Below are 20822 nucleotides of genomic sequence, written 5' to 3' on the forward strand. Positions count from 1 at the left end.
AGGTAAGGGGGTTCGGTTTTTACTCTTCCAAAACCCCTTTCCCTCCCTTGCAGATTTCACTGGTCCGTGGGCCGGCTGAGCATCACCAGGGGGCCGTGTTACGCCGTGTAACGCAGGCCCGCAGCTTACGGCTGTGTCGCCCGCGCACTTGACTGTATGAGGAAACTCTTCTCCCGCCCAGGCTCCTGCTGCTCCCCCTGCGCGGGAAAAAAATTTCCTCACACAGTGCGCGCGCGCCACAGCAGTAAGCAGCGGGCCTGCGTTAGCCCCTCCAGCCCCGCCCCCTTTAGATACCCTACTGTAAAGCAGTGTATTTGTGTGTATATGTATATGCGTGTGTTGGTAAACAGGTGTGTGTGAGAGGAGTGTAGGTATTTGTGTGTTTGTAAGCTGGTGTGTATATGTGCGCATGCATTTATGCTCTCAGCTCTGAAGCAATTCCTGAGGAAGAGAGGAAAAACTTTTGAAAGCTTTGTTCTTAAGTGTTATGTTAATCCAATAAAAAAGGTATCATTACATACTGTAATACAATGGTATTTTTGCATTATATATATATATATATATATATATAGTTTTTCCGTGTCATGATTTAGTGGTGGAACTTTTTAGTGCCCCCCCTATACGTTGTACCTAGAGTCCCACTGATAAGAAGAGTGTCTTCTCATTTGTTTCTAACATCTCCTCAAACCGAGGAGAACTGGGAGAGGGAAATGAGGCAAACGTGTAAGAAGATTCTAAATGACCCTCCATTCATTTAAAATGGAAAATGAACAATGAAAGGGGACGTACGGATTAACCCTTTGATTGCTCGGGGATAGAGAAAATATTTCCTCTTGGGAGACTGGGACAATTTTCACGGTTTCGGTTTAGTTAGATTTAGGTGACGACCAAATAAACAGTTTACACTTTACCCAAGGCAGGTGTGAAGAAAAAGCTGAAAAGTAAGAACGTTTTCAAATATAGATAACATTTTATTTTTATTATTTAACGAAATGCAAAGTGAGCAAACACTGGGGCTGCCGAGCGCTGCAGTGTGTAGCCCGTAAAACTTGTCTGTAACTACAGAGCTCTCCCACGGTAGACATATTGAGCTCCCTCAGTCTTTCCTCATCATTTTGATCCTGAAAACCGTTTCCTATTTTAGTCGCCCTCCTTCTGTCAATATCGTTCTGGGGATGGGGTCTCCCCGACCGTCCCTGATACTCTGAGGTCTGGTTTTGCTACTAATGCATCCGTCTAAACGCCCAGATGAGCAAGAATTGGGATCTCAACCCACAAACCTGCACCATGTGCTTTGTTTCACTCAGATGTAAGTTTACATTAATAACAATATTACCGGCAGATATTAAGGGCCACTAGCAGTCAGGTCATCCAGGTCATATCCAACACATATCAATAATAACTCATAGATTCATAATCATACCTCCTTGTGTGCATACCTAGAACAGGGAAAGCGCACCCTACAAAAGGAGTACAAACATGGCGGCGCAACTTAAACGGTTTGGAAGGAATTGTGAATTTTACAAGAAATTCATAAATGCATGAATTATTGCTGTGGCGAGCACAGGAGGGAGGATAAAATGAAAATAAGTTATTTTTGATTGATATGTTTCCACCACACAAGGGGGAGGTCACTTATGGTACACCTTCCCTCCGCTTATACCACCTCTGGGCCGGCTTGGAAACTCGACATAAACTGGGAAAGAGTATAAAGTTAACTAGAGAAGATGGGTCACTGTGCTTACTAGGGGCCAAGATCTAATTTTGAGTAAGTTGCCGTCTTTCCTTGCCGGAGCGCTACGGACAGAAAAACTGTTACTTTACCATTCAAGTGAGTAGTTAGGTTTTCTGTAATTTTCTCCTTTTTAGTTTATCTGTTTGGTGTAAATCTGTTTATCATCTTTTTTGTATGCACTGTGATTTTTTGTTCATAATAAATATTCCTTTATTAAGTTCTGCCTTTGTCTGGTAAAGACCCACATTACCTGATTAGACCATTTTATTGTAATTTGTAATCACGTAATTATTGTGTTAAAATATATTGTGTGGGTTTTTAGTCTGATTCGCTTGGGGGACCGAGGACCCCACTTATAAATTGTCTTGGTGGTGGCAACATTATTGAACCCTTTTACCACCAGAACCAAGTCACGTGCACGCTTGGAGTAGAGTGCGTTTGTGACAATGACATCATATCCCGCCGCTCAGTAATCAAGATGGCGGCCACGGAGGGGATTTCTGTAAACAGACGGGTCGCTAGGCTTCCTCAGCAACAACTCAACTTTAATCGCAATGAAACAAAGCCAAGTTCACATGAGTTGCCAATTCTAACCAATTCAAATACTGAAAAAAGAAGGTAGAACTTTTATATATATTTTATTGTAATCATTTTATTGCGTGTTAAACAGATCTAAACATCACAAAAATAATTACCCGCCAATCCTTAAGCTCTTAAAATAATTATTTCCAAGCCCCATCTCGTCTGTTGTCACCCCTCACAGATCCCGTTTACCATCAGCCAATGGCTTACAGACCTCTGTATTGTTGAAGAGACGCGCCTTATCTTCGAGACCACCTGTAATGTTTTTATAAAAACATGAAAAAATGGGTCCCCGAGGTCCCCCGCTTGTAAGAAGGGCCTCCTCTGAACAATCGCCATCAACTACAACCTGTCTCTTGCCAAGATACTGATGTAAGGCTTACTGGTCTGTAGTCGCCAGAACCCCCGGAATCCTCCATGTTTTACGCGTCTCAGTGCTTTCTGTCTGAGGTTCCTTCCCTTATTACCGAGTATCTTATTGTAGCAAAGCAGTGAATCACCCACTAAAACTTATTGTATTTGAACAAACCTGGGAACTTCTGGGCTCTGGCTACACAGAGCCTACTCTTGGGGGACGCGGCCAGGACTGCCCGCCGACATCATGGGAAATATCCCTATTTAAAGGGCAAATGGGTGGGCCATGTCAAGACCCCGCGACCCGGAGGATTCGGGTGTTGACCCGGAGAGTTCCCAGGTATTTATATAAGAATATTTGCAAGTATAAAGCAGATTATACGACTTTAAGCAATTCCCATAAAAGCTTTTGATTTCTGTGAGTTATAAGAAGTGGATGCAGGGGCCGGCGCCAGGCGGGGGATTTTCTCCCGTTTCCTACACGGAATTCCCGGTACGGATCCCTTCTGTTTGCGGAGCTGCAAAGACATTGAGAATTCATTAATGTGTCGCCTTAAACTTACTTCACTTATTCATTTCCTTAATACCGTATTTGCTCGATTATAAGACGACCCTGATTATAAGACGACCCCCCAAAATAAAAATATTAATTTAGGAAAAAATCAAAAAGCCTGAATATAAGATGACCCTATAGGAAAAAAGTTTAACTAGTAAATATTAATTCATGTAAACTAATTTTCATATTTAATAAAAGCTATGATATATATATATATATATTTTTTACTTCCTTTTATTTGCCCCCCCCAGTTATGCACATCTGCCCCCAGGCTTGCCACTCTGCCCCCAGAAATGCCTTATACCCCCCTATTTGCCACTCTGCCCCATGATGTGCCTTTTAACCCTCTATATGCCACTCTGCCTCCAGAAATGTCTTATACCCTCCTATATGCCACTGTGCCCCATGATATGCCTTTTAACCCCCTATATGCCCCTCTGCCCCATGATATGCCTTATACCCCTATATGCCACTCTGGCATATAGGGGGTTAAAAGGAATATCATGGGGCTGAGTGGCATATAGGGGGTTAAAATGCATTTCTGGGCAATCACACTCCTATCAACCCAAGGCAGCCAGTACATGCTGGAACCTGGGGATGTTAGAAGTGTGATTACAGCCTCCCTATACGATGCTACCACCCCCACCCCCTTACACATCCATGCTATCACACACACACACTCATTCACAAACATTTAAATACTCATTCATTCCATTAATCACACATACACACACACACTCAAACCCCCCAGCCCCCTTACCTGAACTGCAGATCTCCTACTCGCAGACTTCTGCAGGGGCCCGGCTGTGCGAGCAACTTCTCTGGCCCCGCCCCCAGAGGAAGGAGGGGGGAGGTAGAGTTATGTGAGGACTGTGCTAGCTTCCTGTTTCCTGCTGCTAATAGCAGAGACGCTGCTCCCGATCAAAGCCCGGTAAGCAGCACGGCCGAAGCAGAATGAGGTCTGATTAGAAGACGACCTCGATTATAAGACGAGGGGTATTTTTCAGAGCATTTGCTCTGGAAAAAACCTCGTCTTATAATCGAGCAAATACGGTAATACAAATATTAGTCAATAAGAAAGAGAAAGGAGAACAAACATGGAGGGTTTATTTGATCGGTAAGGTGGCTTGTTTGATCGTGTCCCAGTAGAAAAGTACGCGATCCCCCATTAAATATAAATAAATTGTGATACGCGCTCGCAGATCAATCACACGGAACAGATTTTTTTTATGTAGATCTGTAGAACGTTCTCTGGAAAGCAGGTTCTGCGCCAGCAGGATGACGCGTAACTAATAGGAGTAATAATGGAGCTGCTCTGCCCAGCTCGTGTTCTGGATGTCTATATAGTTACACGGTTTATACTAGAAATATTTGGGCTCAGAGGTCTCTTTCTGCTCTGATTTTCCCAGAATCACTGAATTATTGAACACGTATCAGGCTCTCCTCATATGAAGACAAACAATATCTTCCCGTTATCATTACGGACTTACATTTACGTCATGGATGCGGCTGGAGACACATCTGACGCTTAAAAGGAAAAAAAAAAATTTGTTATAAAGGTGACGCCAATCTCCCCATCACTAATTAGATACCCAGCACAGGTATGTGGCGCGTGGCACTGCCCGTCTCCCTCCAACGGGGCTTTTAGACACAAGGCCCCCCCTACCTGCCCCCACAGCCCATAACCCACCAGAGTTATCTGAAGACACAGCGCATGCAGCTCAGCCACGTGACCCCCCGAGTGACGCTGCCACTCACCGCCAGTATTCTGTATATTATAATATCACCCGCCAACCTCCGCTGCCAGTCATTATACCCGCGCACAGAAACGCCAACATAGCGGGAGACGAACGGATTACTTACTGCCAGTCGGGGTGTAAACGGGACGTTCGCCTGAAATAAAGGGGAAAAGAATATAATAAACAGATTTAAAAACAATTAATACTGGGGAAGGGTATGCTGGTACAAAGTATTAAAATTGGTGTTTCATACATAGCAACCAGAGGAATAGCCAATCAGAAGTGTTATTTTATTGGTTGCTATGGTGATAAGGTGATATACCATTCACCATGATACACAATCAGAATTATTAGTGATGTCATGTGAAGAAGCCTCTATAGAGTATTCAGAAGCAGTACCTCTTGCACTTCTCCTCTTCCATAATATAAACCCAACAGCAGCAGCAGCGACAGCGATCCCTGCAACGACTCCAATGACGATGTACACGGTGCTGCTGCTTCTGCCCTTCCTCGGATCTGAGTGACACAAAACAGGAGATATCAGTCGGGGGGCAATCTGAGAATGTAATGTAAGTGTTGGGGTAATTACCCCTCTCCTTGAGGCACTCACCCCACATCACAATGAGTGGCTCTGCCAGGCTGCCGTGGTCCACGTGGCAGGAGTAACTGTCCCCCTCTTTTGGAGTCACTTCCACGGTGACCCTGATCTGGTAAGTTCCGTCGGTATTGGGGAGAACCTGTTTGGCCTCATCCGAGGGAATATCTATCTCGTTCCTCTTCCAATTCACGTCCACATCGTGGGGGTAAAACCCGTACACCTGGCAGTGAAGCTTTGTGGCCCCCTCTGAAGTCTGGGCTGAAACCTTCACCTCTGGGGCAACTGAGATCACAGAGAGGGTAAAATAATGGTTATTGGGTGTGACAGTCCATCCGTTTGTCCCATACGTTATTTTGGCCCCATTCCTGATCTCATGTATTGTACGTCTATCCCTGTGTGTTACCCCCTCAGCCAAACAAGTATATTCACCGACTTTCCCAAGGAATAAGGGCTCACGGACCCTGTGGGCTCCTTGTGCTGGTCGGATTCAACGCCCCCCCCCCCCGCCGCTTGGCACCTGAGAGGGACGTAACCGTGAATTCATGGAAATGTACACCGGCCAGGAGCCGCGGCTATACCTGCCGACCATTGCAATTTCACTGCTACAGACACCTGTTCTCCCACCACGACGCTCTTTTGGGGTTACATTAAGCTTGGGGTGGGCGACACTCGTGGGGTTACGGAGAGGGACCTCTTTTGGGAACCCTGGTTTTATCACCAATCTGGGGTTTACCAGCCGCGGTTATGGAACTGAGGGATTCCATGTGGACCGTTCCAGGGTTTCCAGCGCTGTCGCTCCTGAGCTCTCCATTGGTACCCCCAGGAGCGATGCCGCTCCGTCTGGATCACCCCAAAATAGCGACTCTGTTGGGTGGGCATTTCTGGTCATAGAACTGTATGGCAGCGCTGCACTGTCTGATGGTGTTATGGTCTAGCTGCTTTACTGCTGCATTGCTAGAGGCTAATACAGCCTGGCTGGGTTGCTATGGCTACACTCCTGTCACTCCTGTGACTCAGCCCATTGTCCAGCCCACAGCCAGCCCCTTTTGGCTATTTAAGCAGCTAAACTTCACTTCCTCCTTGCCCTTGTGTTGTTTCCGGCTGCTCGTCCTATCTCTGTGTTCCTGAATTCCTGTGTATGACCCGGCTTTCTCCGACGTCCCTCCCGGCTCCTGATTCCAGGCTTGATCCTGCATTCGCTGATCTCCGTATTCCTGACCCCGGCTTGTCTTTTGCCATATGCTCTTGGATCGCGATTTGGCTTTGTTCACTATTATCATTACAATAAAGGTGATTGCATTTTACATTTCGTGTCAGTCTGGTTCCTGGTCCCTAACAGGTGGTTGATGAGATTATATCCCTAATCCCGCCGTGTGTTTTGTATAAATATCTGAGGCGTCCTCTATAAACTCAGTACACTAAATCTCGGCTAGTGCTTGAGGGAATATGAAGGGTTAATCCCTTTCAGCGGCAAGGAAGTCCGAGTACCGGTCTCCGTCACAATGGGGCTGCAGTTTAGAAGATTTGCTCCATCCGGATGTGTGGCCCCTGCTAGTGCTTTATGCCCCCTGTATCCCCCCATGCGCGGTCAGCGCTGCCACTTCGGTTGGAGCCGATCCTGTAGAGTTTTATGTAAAGTTTTGGAGACCCCAAGTCTGGAAGGATCCGGAACATTCTGGAGAGAGGCCAAAAGAGGCGACTACAACGGGGAAAGATCTGCAGGATATAAATTCTCAAAATGACTAAAAGATCTGAATGCGTACAATCTGCAGGAGAGAGAGAGGGGAACAGCCTCCCAGCAGAAGAGGTAGAGGTTAAACCCTTTGCAGCCAATGACATAACAGGTACGTCATGATACGTTTGCTCCTACAGGACTCATAACGTACCTGGTATGTAATTGGTTAAAAATGCCCCCCACTGTTGCTAATTCCCTAAATTCTCGGCTTTAATAAAGTATTTTATCTCTTTTTTTACTTGACCCTAAGGGGTTATTATTTATATTCCCTTTTAGTTGATATGGTGCAGTCAGTGGGGGATTTGTTGGACAGGGTTAGGTAGGGGTTAAACACAATAAACAAAAACCTAAAAAAAACAACTTAAAATAAATGAAACTGACAGAAATCAGGTTAATGAATATATTTTGGGATTTCTCCCATTTATACCGGCTGCGGATAATTTATATTCTCATAAATTCCAGATTTTATAATTTTTTCGTATAATAATACAGCTTAAAAAATCCCTACTTTCCCAGAAATATTTATTTAATTCATTCGCTGGATGAGAAAGAGGGATCTTGGTTGGTATATAAGAGATATAAACAACGAGAACGCTGGCCAATGGGAGCCAGAACGCTGCACTGTGTAACTCCGCCTACTTTACTCCTTTTTTTGTCCCAGGACACCTGAAGCAAAAGTTGCCAAAATCAGGACTGTTCTTCACAAAGCAGGACAGTTGGGAGTCATGCAGAAGATAAACAGTTAATAACAAATCCAAGAGAGGCTGGTGGGACCCGGTATGGAGAATGAAATTATAAACCAGATGAAGCCCCCAGGAGTCGTTACCCCCCCCATTTCTGCTACAGCTCCTCCCTCTCCCACCGCTCCAGCTCCTCCCACCCCCGTGCCCCAGCTCCTCCCCCCCGCTCTCACCTCTCCGCTCCAGCTCCTCCCGTCCGTTCTCGATGTGTTTCTTCAGCCATTCTATACACTCGATCTCCAGGTAATTCTTATATCTCTCTCCCACTCGCAGCTCCGGACCGTTCCATCTCTGTGCGGTGATCTGCGCCTCGGCAACGACCGGAACATAAACCCAGCGCTCGGTGTCCAGGACGAGGAAATCCCCCCCGTCATATCCGCGCTGCTCGTACCCCCCGGTGCTGCCGTCATCCCTCAGCTCACAGCCTCGCATCAGCTGCACAGAATGGACACCTGCAAAGAGCGGCACTCGTTACACCCGGCTGAGTGTGAGTGACGTGGGGGTCTCACCCCGGGACCCCAGTATACGGACCCTCGCTGTACTGGGAGCAGAGCCGGTTACTGGGGGGACCTGGGGAGCCTGTTTTCCCGGTTATTATATCATGTTTCCGGTAATTAGTGATGTCATCTGTATGATGTCATAAAGATGGTTTCTCGGGGGTATTATTCATTATACTGTATTGGGCTCCATCTCTATCAGCCCTTCATACAGCAGCCAATCAGAGCATCGAATGCTGCGGACAATAAAGGGTTAAAGTTCATTCCTTCCCTCTGGTTTATAAACCCCTCGGATGGGAATGCTGGGAGTTACTGTCGTAGTGGATACAGTGCGGGGAGCTGTGGTCATAGTGGATACAGTGCGGGGAGTTGCTGTTGTGGTAGTGGATACAGCGCTGGGAGTTACTGTTGTGGTAGTGGATACAGTGCTGGGAGTTGCTGTTGTGGTAGTGGATACAGCGCTGGGAGTTACTGTAGTAGTGGATACAGTGCTGGGAGTTACTGTTGTGGTAGTGGATACAGCGCTGAGAGTTACTGTTGTGGTAGTGGATACAGTGCTGGGAGTTACTGTTGTGGTAGTGGATACAGCGCTGGGAGTTACTGTTGTGGTAGTGGATACAGTGCTGGGAGTTACTGTTGTGGTAGTGGATACAGTGCTGGGAGTTACTGTTGTGGTAGTGAATACAGTGCTGGGAGTTACTGTTGTGGTAGTGGATACAGTGCTGGAAGTTACTGTTGTGGTAGTGGATACAGCGCTAGGAGTTGCTGTTGCAGTGGATACAGCGCTGAGAGTTACTGTTGTGGTAGTGAATACAGTGCTGGGAGTTACTGTTGTGGTAGTGGATACAGCGCTGGGAGTTACTGCTGTGGTAGTGGATACAGCGCTGGGAGTTACTGTTGTGGTAGTGGATACAGTGCTGGGAGTTACTGTTGTGGTAGTGGATACAGTGCTGGAAGTTACTGTTGTGGTAGTGGATACAGTGCTGGAAGTTACTGTTGTGGTAGTGGATACAGCGCTAGGAGTTACTGTTGTGGTAGTGGATACAGCGCTAGGAGTTAATGTTGCAGTAGTGGATTCAGTGCTGGGAATTACTGTTGTGCTAGTGGATCCAGGGCGGGGAGTTACTGTTGTGGTAGCGGATACAGTCCTGGGAGTTACTGTTGTGGTAGTGGATACAGTCCTGGGAGTTACTGTTGTGGTAGTGAATACAGTGCTGGGAGTTACTGTTGTGGTAGTGGATACAGGTCGGGGAGTTACTGTTGTGGTAGTGGATACAGTGCTGGGAGTTGCTGCTGTGGTAGTGGATACAGTGCTGGGAGTTGCTGCTGTGGTAGTGGATACAGTGCGGGGGGTTGCTGCTGTGGTAGTGGATACAGTGCGGGGGGTTGCTGCTGTGGTAGTGAATACAGTGCTGGGAGTTACTGTTGTGGTAGTGGATACAGTGCTGGGAGTTACTGTTGTGGTAGTGGATACAGTGCGGGGAGTTACTGTTGTGGTAGTGGATAGAGTGCTGGGAGTTACTGTTGTGGTAGTGGATACAGTGCGGGGAGTTGCTGCTGTGGTAGTGGATACAGTGCTGGAAGTTACTGTTGTGGTAGTGAATACAGTGCTGGGAGTTACTGTTGAGGTAGTGAATAAAGTGCTGGGAGTTACTGTTGTGGTAGTGGATACAGTGCTGGGAGTTGCTGCTGTGGTAGCGGATACAGTGCGGGGGGAGTTGTTACTGTTGTGGTAGTGGATACAGTGCTGAGAGTTGCTGTTGTTGTAGTGGATACAGTGCTGGGTCTCACCTCCGGTGTGGTTGAAGCGGCTCATTAATGTCCTCACACCGTGTTTAGATACAGCCTCGTTGTTTTTGCCGATCAGTGTGTTTCTCTCCCAGTATTCCGGTCCCGCTTTCTCCATCCACCGAGCGACAGGAACATAACGGCCGCGGTCACTGTTATAATCCGATATCTGGATCCCATCCACATACCCGACTTCAGTATACTCCGGCAGCCCGTGTCCCGGAGCCGAGACCGCGGTTTCATAATACTGGAGAGAGTGACCTGAGACAGACAGACACGTCAGAGACAGACTGACCCGCAGAGCTCACACTCTATACACATTCTGTATGCCGGGGACCCCTCCCCATTATACTCACCACAATACACCCCGGACACCCCCACAATGAGCAGCAGGGGCCACATCTTTACCCCCCTGTATGCGGACATATCGGGGCCCCGCAACGAGAATAACACAGACTGATCCCGAACTAACAGCCCGAGTCAACCGGAAATCCCCTATGAGTCAGGAGCTCTGCGCTGATTGGATGCAGCAGGAACCTCTGACCAATAGGAAAATAAATCCTCTGCGCATCAGCAGTTACCGGGCAGAGGGAAGCGCTGAAGGTTGTGAGAGCGGAGAAATTGAAAGTGAAAGTCCGCTCTTTTCCGGCGGGGCTGTTATTAATATTCTGGATTTTAAACCCAGATTTATTGGAGTGACGTCATCAGCCATTTCTCCAGGAAACACATATTACTGACCAGCGCAGGGAAAGCGTGTCCTGCAGGGGGTGTGTGTGTGTGGGGGGGTATTAGGTGGGGTTAGAGGCGTGCATACCTTCCAAGTGTCCCGTCTTTTGTAGGACTGCCCTGTCTTTCGGAAGGTGGGGGTGTATAAGTGAGCGTGAATGTTTATGTATAAGTGTTTGTTAACATGAATCTGTGTGTGAAGTCGTTTGTATGCACGAGCATGTATGTGTAAATATTTGTGTGTGCGCATGTACGTGTAAGTGGTGTGAGATGGAGTGTGTGTTAGCATGAATGTGTATGTGTAAGTGGTGCGAGGGAGTGTTAGTGAGTATGAGTAAGTGTATGTGTGTTAGTATGTGTTTGTGTAAGTGTGTTTACGTTTGTGTGCCAGAGTGTATGTTTCAAGGCGCACAGAAGGCACAGACAAGTTATTTGGGGGCAATGATGACACAAGCAGAGTGTTTGGGGTTAAGATGGGTCTGATGAGCTGCTTAGGGGCAAAGGTGGCTCTCACAAGCTGTTTGATGGCATTGTGGGAAATCTCCCTGATCCTGGCGCTCCTCTATCGGGTAATATAAATGATGACCGGATCAGCCGTGTTTCCCAGGGACCATTTCGTTTCTCATATTGTGGACACACAGTGCTGACCACACCCCTCCCCGCCTCCTGCCACACCCCCAACACAGGTGTTCCAGAAATAGAAAGCCATCGAGCTCTGCTGAGTGCTGCTACTGGGGAGGAATAAACCGATAACGTTCAACGTTTAGGGATAGGTTTAGCATTAGGTGGGGTTAAAACATTTGTTTTTTAAAAAACAAAGAAAATTTGAAAATAATATAGAAATATTGTGCGTTTTCCAAATCAGGATATAAATTAATCTGCGACAAGATGAACACCTAAGGCCAAAAAACATTTTTTATGGGTGGCCTGGCTCCACTCCACTGACAAAAAAATGTATATATAGAAATACAAATATATACACGATATGAAGTCAATAGGCGTCTTCGGGAGAAACACCATCTATTGCCCAGCTGGAAGAACGACAGATTGCCCCATTTTTCATAGAATCCTTCTCCAGCTCAGCAGCTAAAAGTGAATCCGTCCTATTATCCCTTTTGACGGAACTAAACCGGGATAGCGCAAGCTTGAATATTTTTATCATGACAGTAACCTGTATCTATAATATATGGACAAAAGTATTGGGACACCTGACCATTACATCAACACTTTGATGACATCACATTCTAGATACATAGACATTAATATGAAGTCGGTCCCCCCTTTGCAGATATAACGGCTTCCGCTCTTCTGGGAAGGATTTCCACAAGATTTTGGGGCGTTTCTGTGGGTATTTTTTCACGTTCATCCAGTAGAGCGTTTGTGAGGTCCGGCACTGATATCCTTGACCGACATCTAGATGTGTGCAGCGGCATGTTATGTGTTTTATGCTCATGCAGCCGGGTCTATCAGCCCGTGTGCCAGATGACCAGTGCGGGGCTGTAAGTGGCCAGTTAACCCCTTAAGGACTAAGGCTGATTTTTCTGTTTTCACACTTAACTATTTAGTTTAACCACAGCCCTGGCACTTTAAGGCCAGCTGTCTCCTGATAACCTAGGTGCGGCTGGATCTGCACGGCCACGATCTACGTCACATGGCGACTTAGGACCACTGCGTTTCTTCATGAGTTGGAGATTTGCTCTGAAGTCGTCAGCCCCCCAGGGTGCATTTTCTCTTTTAATTGAATTAGCATCGCAGCCGCCGGGGCTCGTGCCTGTGTTTCTCTTACATTATGAAGCGAGATGCCGCCTTCCATTGATAATCACTCTTCATTGTAAATAAGCGTCTTACCCCTATTGTGTGACGAGATCCCCCCTGTCTCCATGTGCAAATGGCGTTAATGCATTTAAACTATCAATACACTATAAATAATAATAATCTATAGATATACATTTCTTGTTTTAAACTTATTCAATCATATTTTGTTTGTGTAAATTATTTTGTGTACTGTTACAGCCATTTAATATTCCCTTTTCACTGAACATGAGCTAGACACTAATAAAAATCAAGTGGCGAGAGAGTGGCAGGTAAGTGGAACAGCCTCCCAGCAGAAGTGGTAGAGGGTAATACAGTGAGGGTATTAAACATGCATGGGATAGACATACGGCTCCCGAATCTAAGACGAGACCAAACAAAATCCCATTTTATAAACACATGATGTTGTAGAATTTTAGCGCTACGGAATATGATGGCGCTATATTAAACAATAAAAAACAATAAATCATTTTAAGGTTTCCCATTAAAGCGGCCGATTGTATTTTTGAAAAGGTATCTTTAAAATTTTGGGCCATTTTTCTACGGCATTTGAAACCAACTACCCTGCTAAGCTTAAATAGTTAATAATAATATTATATACATCCTTAAGATTTGCTCCTTTAACCCTTTATCATGCATCATACAGGGCAGATATTCAGTATATTCTTCCATAAAGAAAAAGTGGGGATTCTGGTCAACCTAAGATATCAGCACATTTAAGACTAAAGTCTATATAATGAGTTTTTTCCCTTAAATAAATCATATATATATACCATGGGCACCGATACTATCAACCCAGGTATCTTTTTGTTTGCCGATTCCTTTTTATTTGCTGATAAGCGCACATGTGCCGTCAAGGAAAAATAAACCGCAGCGGGCACGTTTAACCCTCTCAATGCCGACATTCTGTTTCACTTCTGAGAATAATAGACTTCAATAAACATTAATCAGAACAGATACTTGTCAGTTGGCTAAATTCCTTCCGGGAACTGTGCCAACTCATTAATTGGCCCCTTATAAATTACTGTTGAGCTGGCACAGTTCCAAGAATAATGATTTTTTTTAATTAATCCTTATTTTAAGGATGTTGTATACATTTTTTTTGGTTAATTGATAAAGAGATTGTTTTACGCAGTCGCTTTTATATTATATTACTAGTAATTAAGTTTTTTTTTGCTGCTGTAGGGGTTTTTAGAGCTAGGGGTGGTTTTATAGTTATCAAGTTGAATATACCTGCATGCCTTGTCTATGTATTAATTATATTAACAATGTTTGTGGATATTTAAGCACAAAATACATCACAAAAGCGAATGTTTTTGAGAAGCCGGTCACATTATCATATTGGATTGTACTTGCGTCGCAGTCATTCCTGGCTGTGTTTGTCTTGCATAAGAAAGGAGAAATTTACATAAGAAACCACGGGGGCCACTTTGTCCGGAGACCCCCAGTCTGAGCTGGCTCCGTGTGCAAATGGCGGGGGTCTTTAGAGCCAGATTCTTGTCGGGGATAAATCCAGTAGATATTTGTTTCAGATAAGATTATATGTTAATTTACCTTCCGTGTTTAAACTGAACTTTACATTGTTTTTTTTTTTTTTCATGAAAATTTTTGCTATATCAGAATTCTGATTTTTTTATTTGATAGCTGATGGAATTTTAGTATGGAATGTTTATTTGTGATGCTTAATATCCCTTTAAGATTACAGCAGCAATCAGACGGTGTATTAAATATAGAAATAATAGGACACTCATTTTTATAGTTAGAACAAATGTTTTTTTTTTGTTTTTTTTTTAATATTCTTTGAACACCAATTAGAAATATAGACTTTGCCCGTTTCTCCTGCTGTAAAAACTCAAATCTTAATCAGTCGTTGGTCTCGTCTTAGATTTGGGAGCCATATGCCTATTCCATGCATGTTTAAACTCCCCTCACTTTATTAGCCTCTACCACTTCTGCCGGGAGGTTATTTCAAACTCTTTGGGTGGTTTCCAAAGTAAAACTTAAAAGTGGAACCATTTAAGACCTGCTGCTGGAACAATGAAAATAACACCTAAACTGGTCCTTAAATATATTTTAAAAAGATTACATACATTCATATAAGTTATATAATGTAAAAAGGACTTTTTAAGCACAAATCTGTGACTCCAATACATTAAAACATGATAATTCCACATTATTTGGTGAATATTTACATTTTCCAATAGTCCAGGAAAAAGAAAAAAAAAAAGTAATCAGGATTACAATAAGCCCTCCCAAAACACCATTCACTTCATTAGGGCATATATCAGCCAATCATTTAACAGGAGGTGTGGCTTTGAGGAGGGGACTAGTAATAAATACCCAGGTAGCCCTGATAGTTCCTTATCCCCTTCGGTGGACACAGGGTGGTCCTCCATACTACTCTGCAACCATCGTCCCGCCACCCGGAGAATTCCAAGTAAGTTTTGCTTTTAATAAATGTTATATTTATGGATGTATATTAAGCTGCAATTGCTGTCAGAATGTATTTTAGTTTCAGGATTATTTTTAAGAAAATAATAAAAAAATAATTTAGCTTAATTAAATGTATTTTTTTTGTTATTTTAAGAAATTTCCTCACAGCTTAATGTTAACACAGTAGTTTTTTATTTTAGAACAATAACAGCCTCTTTGTTTTTTTGAGTGTGAAAAGTTCCTAACTTTACTTTTTTTCTTTTTCCTCAGATATGGCGAAACGGCCTAAAACACCCAACCCCAAGAACATCGATCCCCCTTTCCCCATCGCCAGGAAGATCCTCACCTACACCTTCGCTCTTGTAGTGTTGGCCTCCGTAACGGCGGCCTACGTGGTGGAATATGAACTCGTCCAAGACTCGACTCTTCTAATATCAGTCGGACTGTATGGGATTCTCATGGTTCTCTTCCTGCTCTTCCAGAGCCTCTTTGCTTACCTGGAGTTCTGCAAAATCAAGAAGAGTAAACTGGCGTGTAGTTTTCAAAAGACCGTTGGCCTCACCATCGCCGGATACCAAGAAGACCCTGATTACCTCCGCCAGTGTCTGGAGTCTTGCAAGTTTGTAAAGTATCCCAAAGAGAAGCTCAAGGTCATTCTCGTTGTGGATGGAAATTCGGAGGATGATGCCTACATGATGGACATGTTTAAGGACGTATTCCACGATGAGGATGTCGGCACGTATGTGTGGGAAGAGAATTATCACTCTCGCAAACAGAACCCAGAGGGTGAAGATTCGGTTCCTCTGCAGGAGAACGAGGGAAGCACCATAGTGAAGAACCTTATCCAGAGTAAAAGATGCGTGTGTATAATGCAGAAGTGGGGAGGCAAGAGAGAGGTTATGTACACGGCATTTAAAGCTCTGGAGCACAGCGTGGACTATGTGCAAGTAAGTGTTTCATGCCACGTGTCTGATTTACATATTAATAATGTGGAAACTTTGACCAAAAATTCTAAGTTTGCTTACGAGGCATTATTTCAGAGTAGAAAGTCTTCATGGGCGTTTTCTGGGATGATGTGAGGGTTCACTCAGTATAAATTCCATCTATAGGGTTATTGAAACATCGAAATATTTAACTTGTATATAATTTGGAAATAACATTTATAGGTATGTTTGTAATAGAAAAAATATTCACCGAGCTTTTCTTTCCTTGTAGGTCTGTGACTCGGACACCAAACTAGATGAGTTGGCCACCATGGAGATGGTGAAGGTCTTGGAGGCAAATGAAATGTACGGGGCGGTTGGGGGAGATGTCCGAATCCTTAACACGTACGATTCATTCATCAGCTTCATGAGCAATCTAAGATACTGGATGGCCTTCAATGTGGAGAGAGCCTGTCAATCTTACTTTGACTGCGTGTCATGCATCAGTGGCCCACTGGGTACGTAGTCAACCTTCAAGATGTTTGTTAGTTTTAGAACTAATGGACTGATATACCAAATACATATACTTTATACTAATACTCTACATTTTAACAGGTATGTACAGGAATGACGTTCTTCAGACATTCTTGGAGGATTGGTATGGTCAAAAGTTCCTTGGTACGGAGTGCACACTAGGAGATGACCGTCACCTCACCAACCGGGTACTCAGTTTGGGTTATGGCACAAAGTAAGTTCTACCTAAATCAGTTATTGTTTTGTATTAAGCAAGTCTTTACACTTTTTCACTCTCTTAACCGTTCATCTTTGTTCTTCTTTCAGGTACACGTCTAAATCCCGTGCCTATTCCGAGACTCCCTCCCTGTACTTGCGGTGGCTCAATCAGCAGACCCGCTGGACCAAGTCCTATTACAGGGAGTGGCTGTACAATGCTCAGTACTGGTATAAACACCACTTATGGATGACATATGAGTCAGTGGTCACTATGGTCTTCCCATTCTACGTGACCATCACCGTGATCCGCCTGTTTTACGCCGGCAGCTTGTGGAACATACTTTGGCTCCTCCTGTGTATTCAAATTATTGCCCTCATCAAATCCCTGTACGCCAGCTGGCTCCGAGGTAATATAGTCATGGTGCTCATGTCGCTCTACTCCATACTGTACATGAGCGGGTTGTTGCCCACCAAATATTTTGCTATTTTGACCATCAACAAAACCAGCTGGGGAACATCTGGACGCAAGAAGATTGTTGGGAATTTCATGCCCCTGCTGCCCCTGTCCATATGGGCAATTATTTTGGGTGCAGGGTTAGGTTTTGGGATCTACAGAGATTTGGAGAAGGACTGGACCACCCCCCATCAGCAGCAGGAGCTCCTGTATCTGATTTATGGGTCAGTGGGGTACATGGCTTATTGGGGTGTGATGACCCTCATTTACTGGGTCTGGATCAGGAAATGCTGCAGGAGGAGCTCACCGGAAGCTTGCGATCCAGAACAAGGTGGATCCAACGAACCGGAGGCTGCCAGCAACGTTTAAAAGACTTGATTTCTTTTTTTATATATGTATATATATTTTTAGATGCTTTCATTTTAATATCTAGGTAGGATGTAACTTTTTAAATGTTTTTATAAAAACATTTGTCATAGTTTACAATGTTTGACAACATTATGGAAGTGGTTATGAATTGTAAACCCAAATATGTAAGATTTCATTTTTTTTTTTTTATTATTGTGCATATTTTTTTCTCCTTTTTGAAAACACTTTCATTATATTTATGTTGTTTGAACTTGTGACTTTATTTTTTGTTTATGGTATCTTGTTTTTAATAAACATTTTATATACCGTATTTTGACCTCGCTCTCTTAATCCAGCTCCCGTGGAGGCCGATTCCTATGGTCGGTCACTGGCCCCTAAGTTAGTTACCTCACACAATTTACGGTATCTTCAGTCTTCGCTTTTCTAATACTTTACTCTCTACCTTATGCCTCCTATTTAATTTTCTTCTTCTCATAACCCATCCGTGTGTGTAATCGGTAAAGGGGGGAGCTCCATGCCGCGTGCCACTCATCACGGGGTGCTTGTTGGCCGCCGCTCACTGTATGAGGAAGCTTTTTCCCGCGCAGTGGGAGCAGGAACCTGGGCGGGAAAAGAGTTTCCTCATACAGTGCGCGGCCGCCACAGCAGCAAGCTGCGGGCCCGCGTTAGGTCGGCGTAGGGCTGCATAGACGTATTCACGGACCCCTGGTGATGCTGAGCGGGCCCCCGGACCTGTGAAATTTGCAAGACCGGTAAGGGGGGGCGGGTGAATGAATGTTAGTGAGTGGGTGAATAAATGAAAGTTGGTAGTGAGTAAGCTAGTGTTTAGGGGCAGAAATGGTAAAGGCAAGCTGATTAGGGGGGGGCAGAAATGGTAAAGGCAGGCTGATCAGAGGTGGCACAGGCAGGCTCATTAGGGGACAGAGGTGGCACAGGCTGACTTATAAGGGGGCATAAGTGCCGCAGGCAGGCTGATTGGGGTGTACACTTGGCACAGACAGGCTGATTACAGGGTAGAGGTGGCACTGTCAGTCTGCTAAATGGGCAGCGGTGACACAGGCAGACTGTTTATGGGGCAGCGGTGGCACTGTCAGGCTGCTAAATGGGCGGCGGTGGCACAAGCAGGCTGTTTTAGGCCTACCACGTCAATGTCTGGCTTAGTGTATAGTAATAGGGGTTATGCTGCACTGCCGTCAATGTCCCTGTATAGTGGTGGGAATTACGCTGTTCCATATATGTTCGGTAAATGTGATTAATTTATTTAGAGTTCAAATTGTGAGGGCGCTAACCAAACGGGAACGTTGAACACTTTGGAGTTTCTCCTGCAAGAAGGGCCGCACCGGCCCCGCATGATGGTCAATAATGCAGAAACACACTAATAATGGCTCTGTGTGTCCTGTTAAACTGTATGAGCTGCAAATTGTCAGGATTGGCTTTAAACTATGTTTAAAACATTGACACTTTTTTAATGATTATTTGAAATACATTAATGAAAATTATTTTGTTAAAGGTAACACAGAATGAGATTTTAGGAACTCAGGGTCTCTTCTTCACCACCTACACTTTTTGGCCGATCTACTTATTTTTTAGCGCCTTTAAATAAACATGCTAAGTAAGAACATTCTGGCCTGAGGGCCGCTAACCCGATTTTCCCACTTTAAGTACATTTGGTGGAAGGAAAAACAGAGTGATTTTAGGAAATACATATCAGACAGAGAAGAAAATAAGGGATGGGAAGTAGATAAATAGGAATTGGAGATCTAAAATAGGATGTAGATACCGACTAATGGAATCACTGGTATTATAACAATATTTTGTACATAGTCCATTTTTTTGGATACAATAAGTTAAGTATTTTAAAGTATCAGCCAACAACTACTAGAAGATGACTCTTGGTCTGAGGAATCATATCTCTCCTTGCTGGACCATATGTTCGATTTAATTACCTTACATCTGTTGTAGCCCCCACCCCAGGACATGTTTGGTCTGTCCACCGGAGCCAGGGTGGGGGTCTCACCTTTGATCTTCGTCTGTATACTGTCTCACCATCATTTGTGACTTGATGACCATCAGCTCCGGAGCGAATGCGTGGAGCCGGGTGTATGGAGAGTTATTTCTGTGCAGGGTAGAATCATATATCTGTTCACAGATTTTATCAGCGCAACCACAGGATCATTAAAGGCGACCATTCTACCTACTCTGCTGAATTTTACACTTTTATAGCTAAAAAACAGCATCAGAAACATAATTTCTAGTAGTACCGAATAATACCGAATGCCTAAAGCCTACCTAAACTACCACTTAAATTTTTGCAGTTTTTTTTTTGCTGGGAATTTTTAATTGTCATGTGACGCAGAAGCAGGCACGATAGGCTCTTGTGATTGAAATAATAAAACAAGGGCACATACTAATAGTGCGCATAAATGTTTTGTCTAAGTGGAACAGCACCTTAAACCCCTACATTGACGATGAGATTATTGGGTGGAATGTTTGGTATATGAATGAAGAAGTACAGCCACTTCATAATCAAGCATTTTCATAACATAAAATAGAGATTTGCATTCGTTTCAATTCCAACAAGGCCTCTTGTTTAAGAAGTCTGAAGAACAGACCTTTGAGGTCTTAAAATCTTTAATTTCATATACGCAAATATGCAATTAATACAAGTGGCTGTCGCGGCCTTTGCTATAGTTAAAATGCCTATTCAAGGGTTTTGTGCCACTTAAAGAAAATACTAAAGCCCCTTTTTCAGCTTCTATGGCAACTGCCTATCAGTGTTGGTTTTCGTGTCACATGACAATTTGGTGTCCCGGGCAAAATTTACAAATGAGACAAAATTGTACATAATTTAATAATTAAAGAATATTTTTTTGGGTTGGGAGGGAAATCACATGACAGCATTTTGTAATAATGTGATTTTTAGCGGGATATTCAGGGACTGGCATTTCAGCAGTGAATGTCCCAAGCTTTAGGCTGAAAAACTGAATTTCTATAATGTTTTTTTGTTATGTTTATTCGTATTAGACAGATATTAACATTGTTTTGGGCC

General features: G+C 44.1%; 2 protein-coding genes across 2 annotated transcripts; one reads left to right on the forward strand and one right to left on the reverse strand.

Moving 5' to 3' along the window:
- Window positions 1-2789: 2789 nt before the first annotated feature.
- LOC128503190 (class I histocompatibility antigen, F10 alpha chain-like) lies at window positions 2790-10833 on the reverse strand. The gene is made up of 8 exons (XM_053473227.1): window positions 10681-10833; window positions 10328-10585; window positions 8213-8491; window positions 5577-5846; window positions 5375-5482; window positions 5091-5120; window positions 4718-4754; window positions 2790-3189 (listed from the first exon to the last, which is right to left on the reverse strand). Exons 1-7 carry the CDS (start codon window positions 10748-10750, stop codon window positions 4720-4722), a joined length of 1050 nt encoding a protein of 349 aa, XP_053329202.1. The 5' UTR covers window positions 10751-10833; the 3' UTR covers window positions 2790-3189; window positions 4718-4719.
- Window positions 10834-15567: 4734 nt separating this feature from the next.
- Window positions 15568-17773, forward strand: LOC128503918 (hyaluronan synthase 1-like). Its single transcript, XM_053474113.1, has 4 exons — window positions 15568-16242; window positions 16511-16736; window positions 16834-16966; window positions 17059-17773. The coding sequence occupies exons 1-4, from the start codon at window positions 15568-15570 to the stop codon at window positions 17771-17773; spliced, it is 1749 nt and encodes a 582-aa protein (XP_053330088.1).
- Window positions 17774-20822: the final 3049 nt, after the last annotated feature.

The sequence above is a fragment of the Spea bombifrons genome, chromosome 8, assembly GCF_027358695.1.
Source record: "Spea bombifrons isolate aSpeBom1 chromosome 8, aSpeBom1.2.pri, whole genome shotgun sequence".
Classification (NCBI taxonomy): domain Eukaryota; kingdom Metazoa; phylum Chordata; class Amphibia; order Anura; family Pelobatidae; genus Spea; species Spea bombifrons.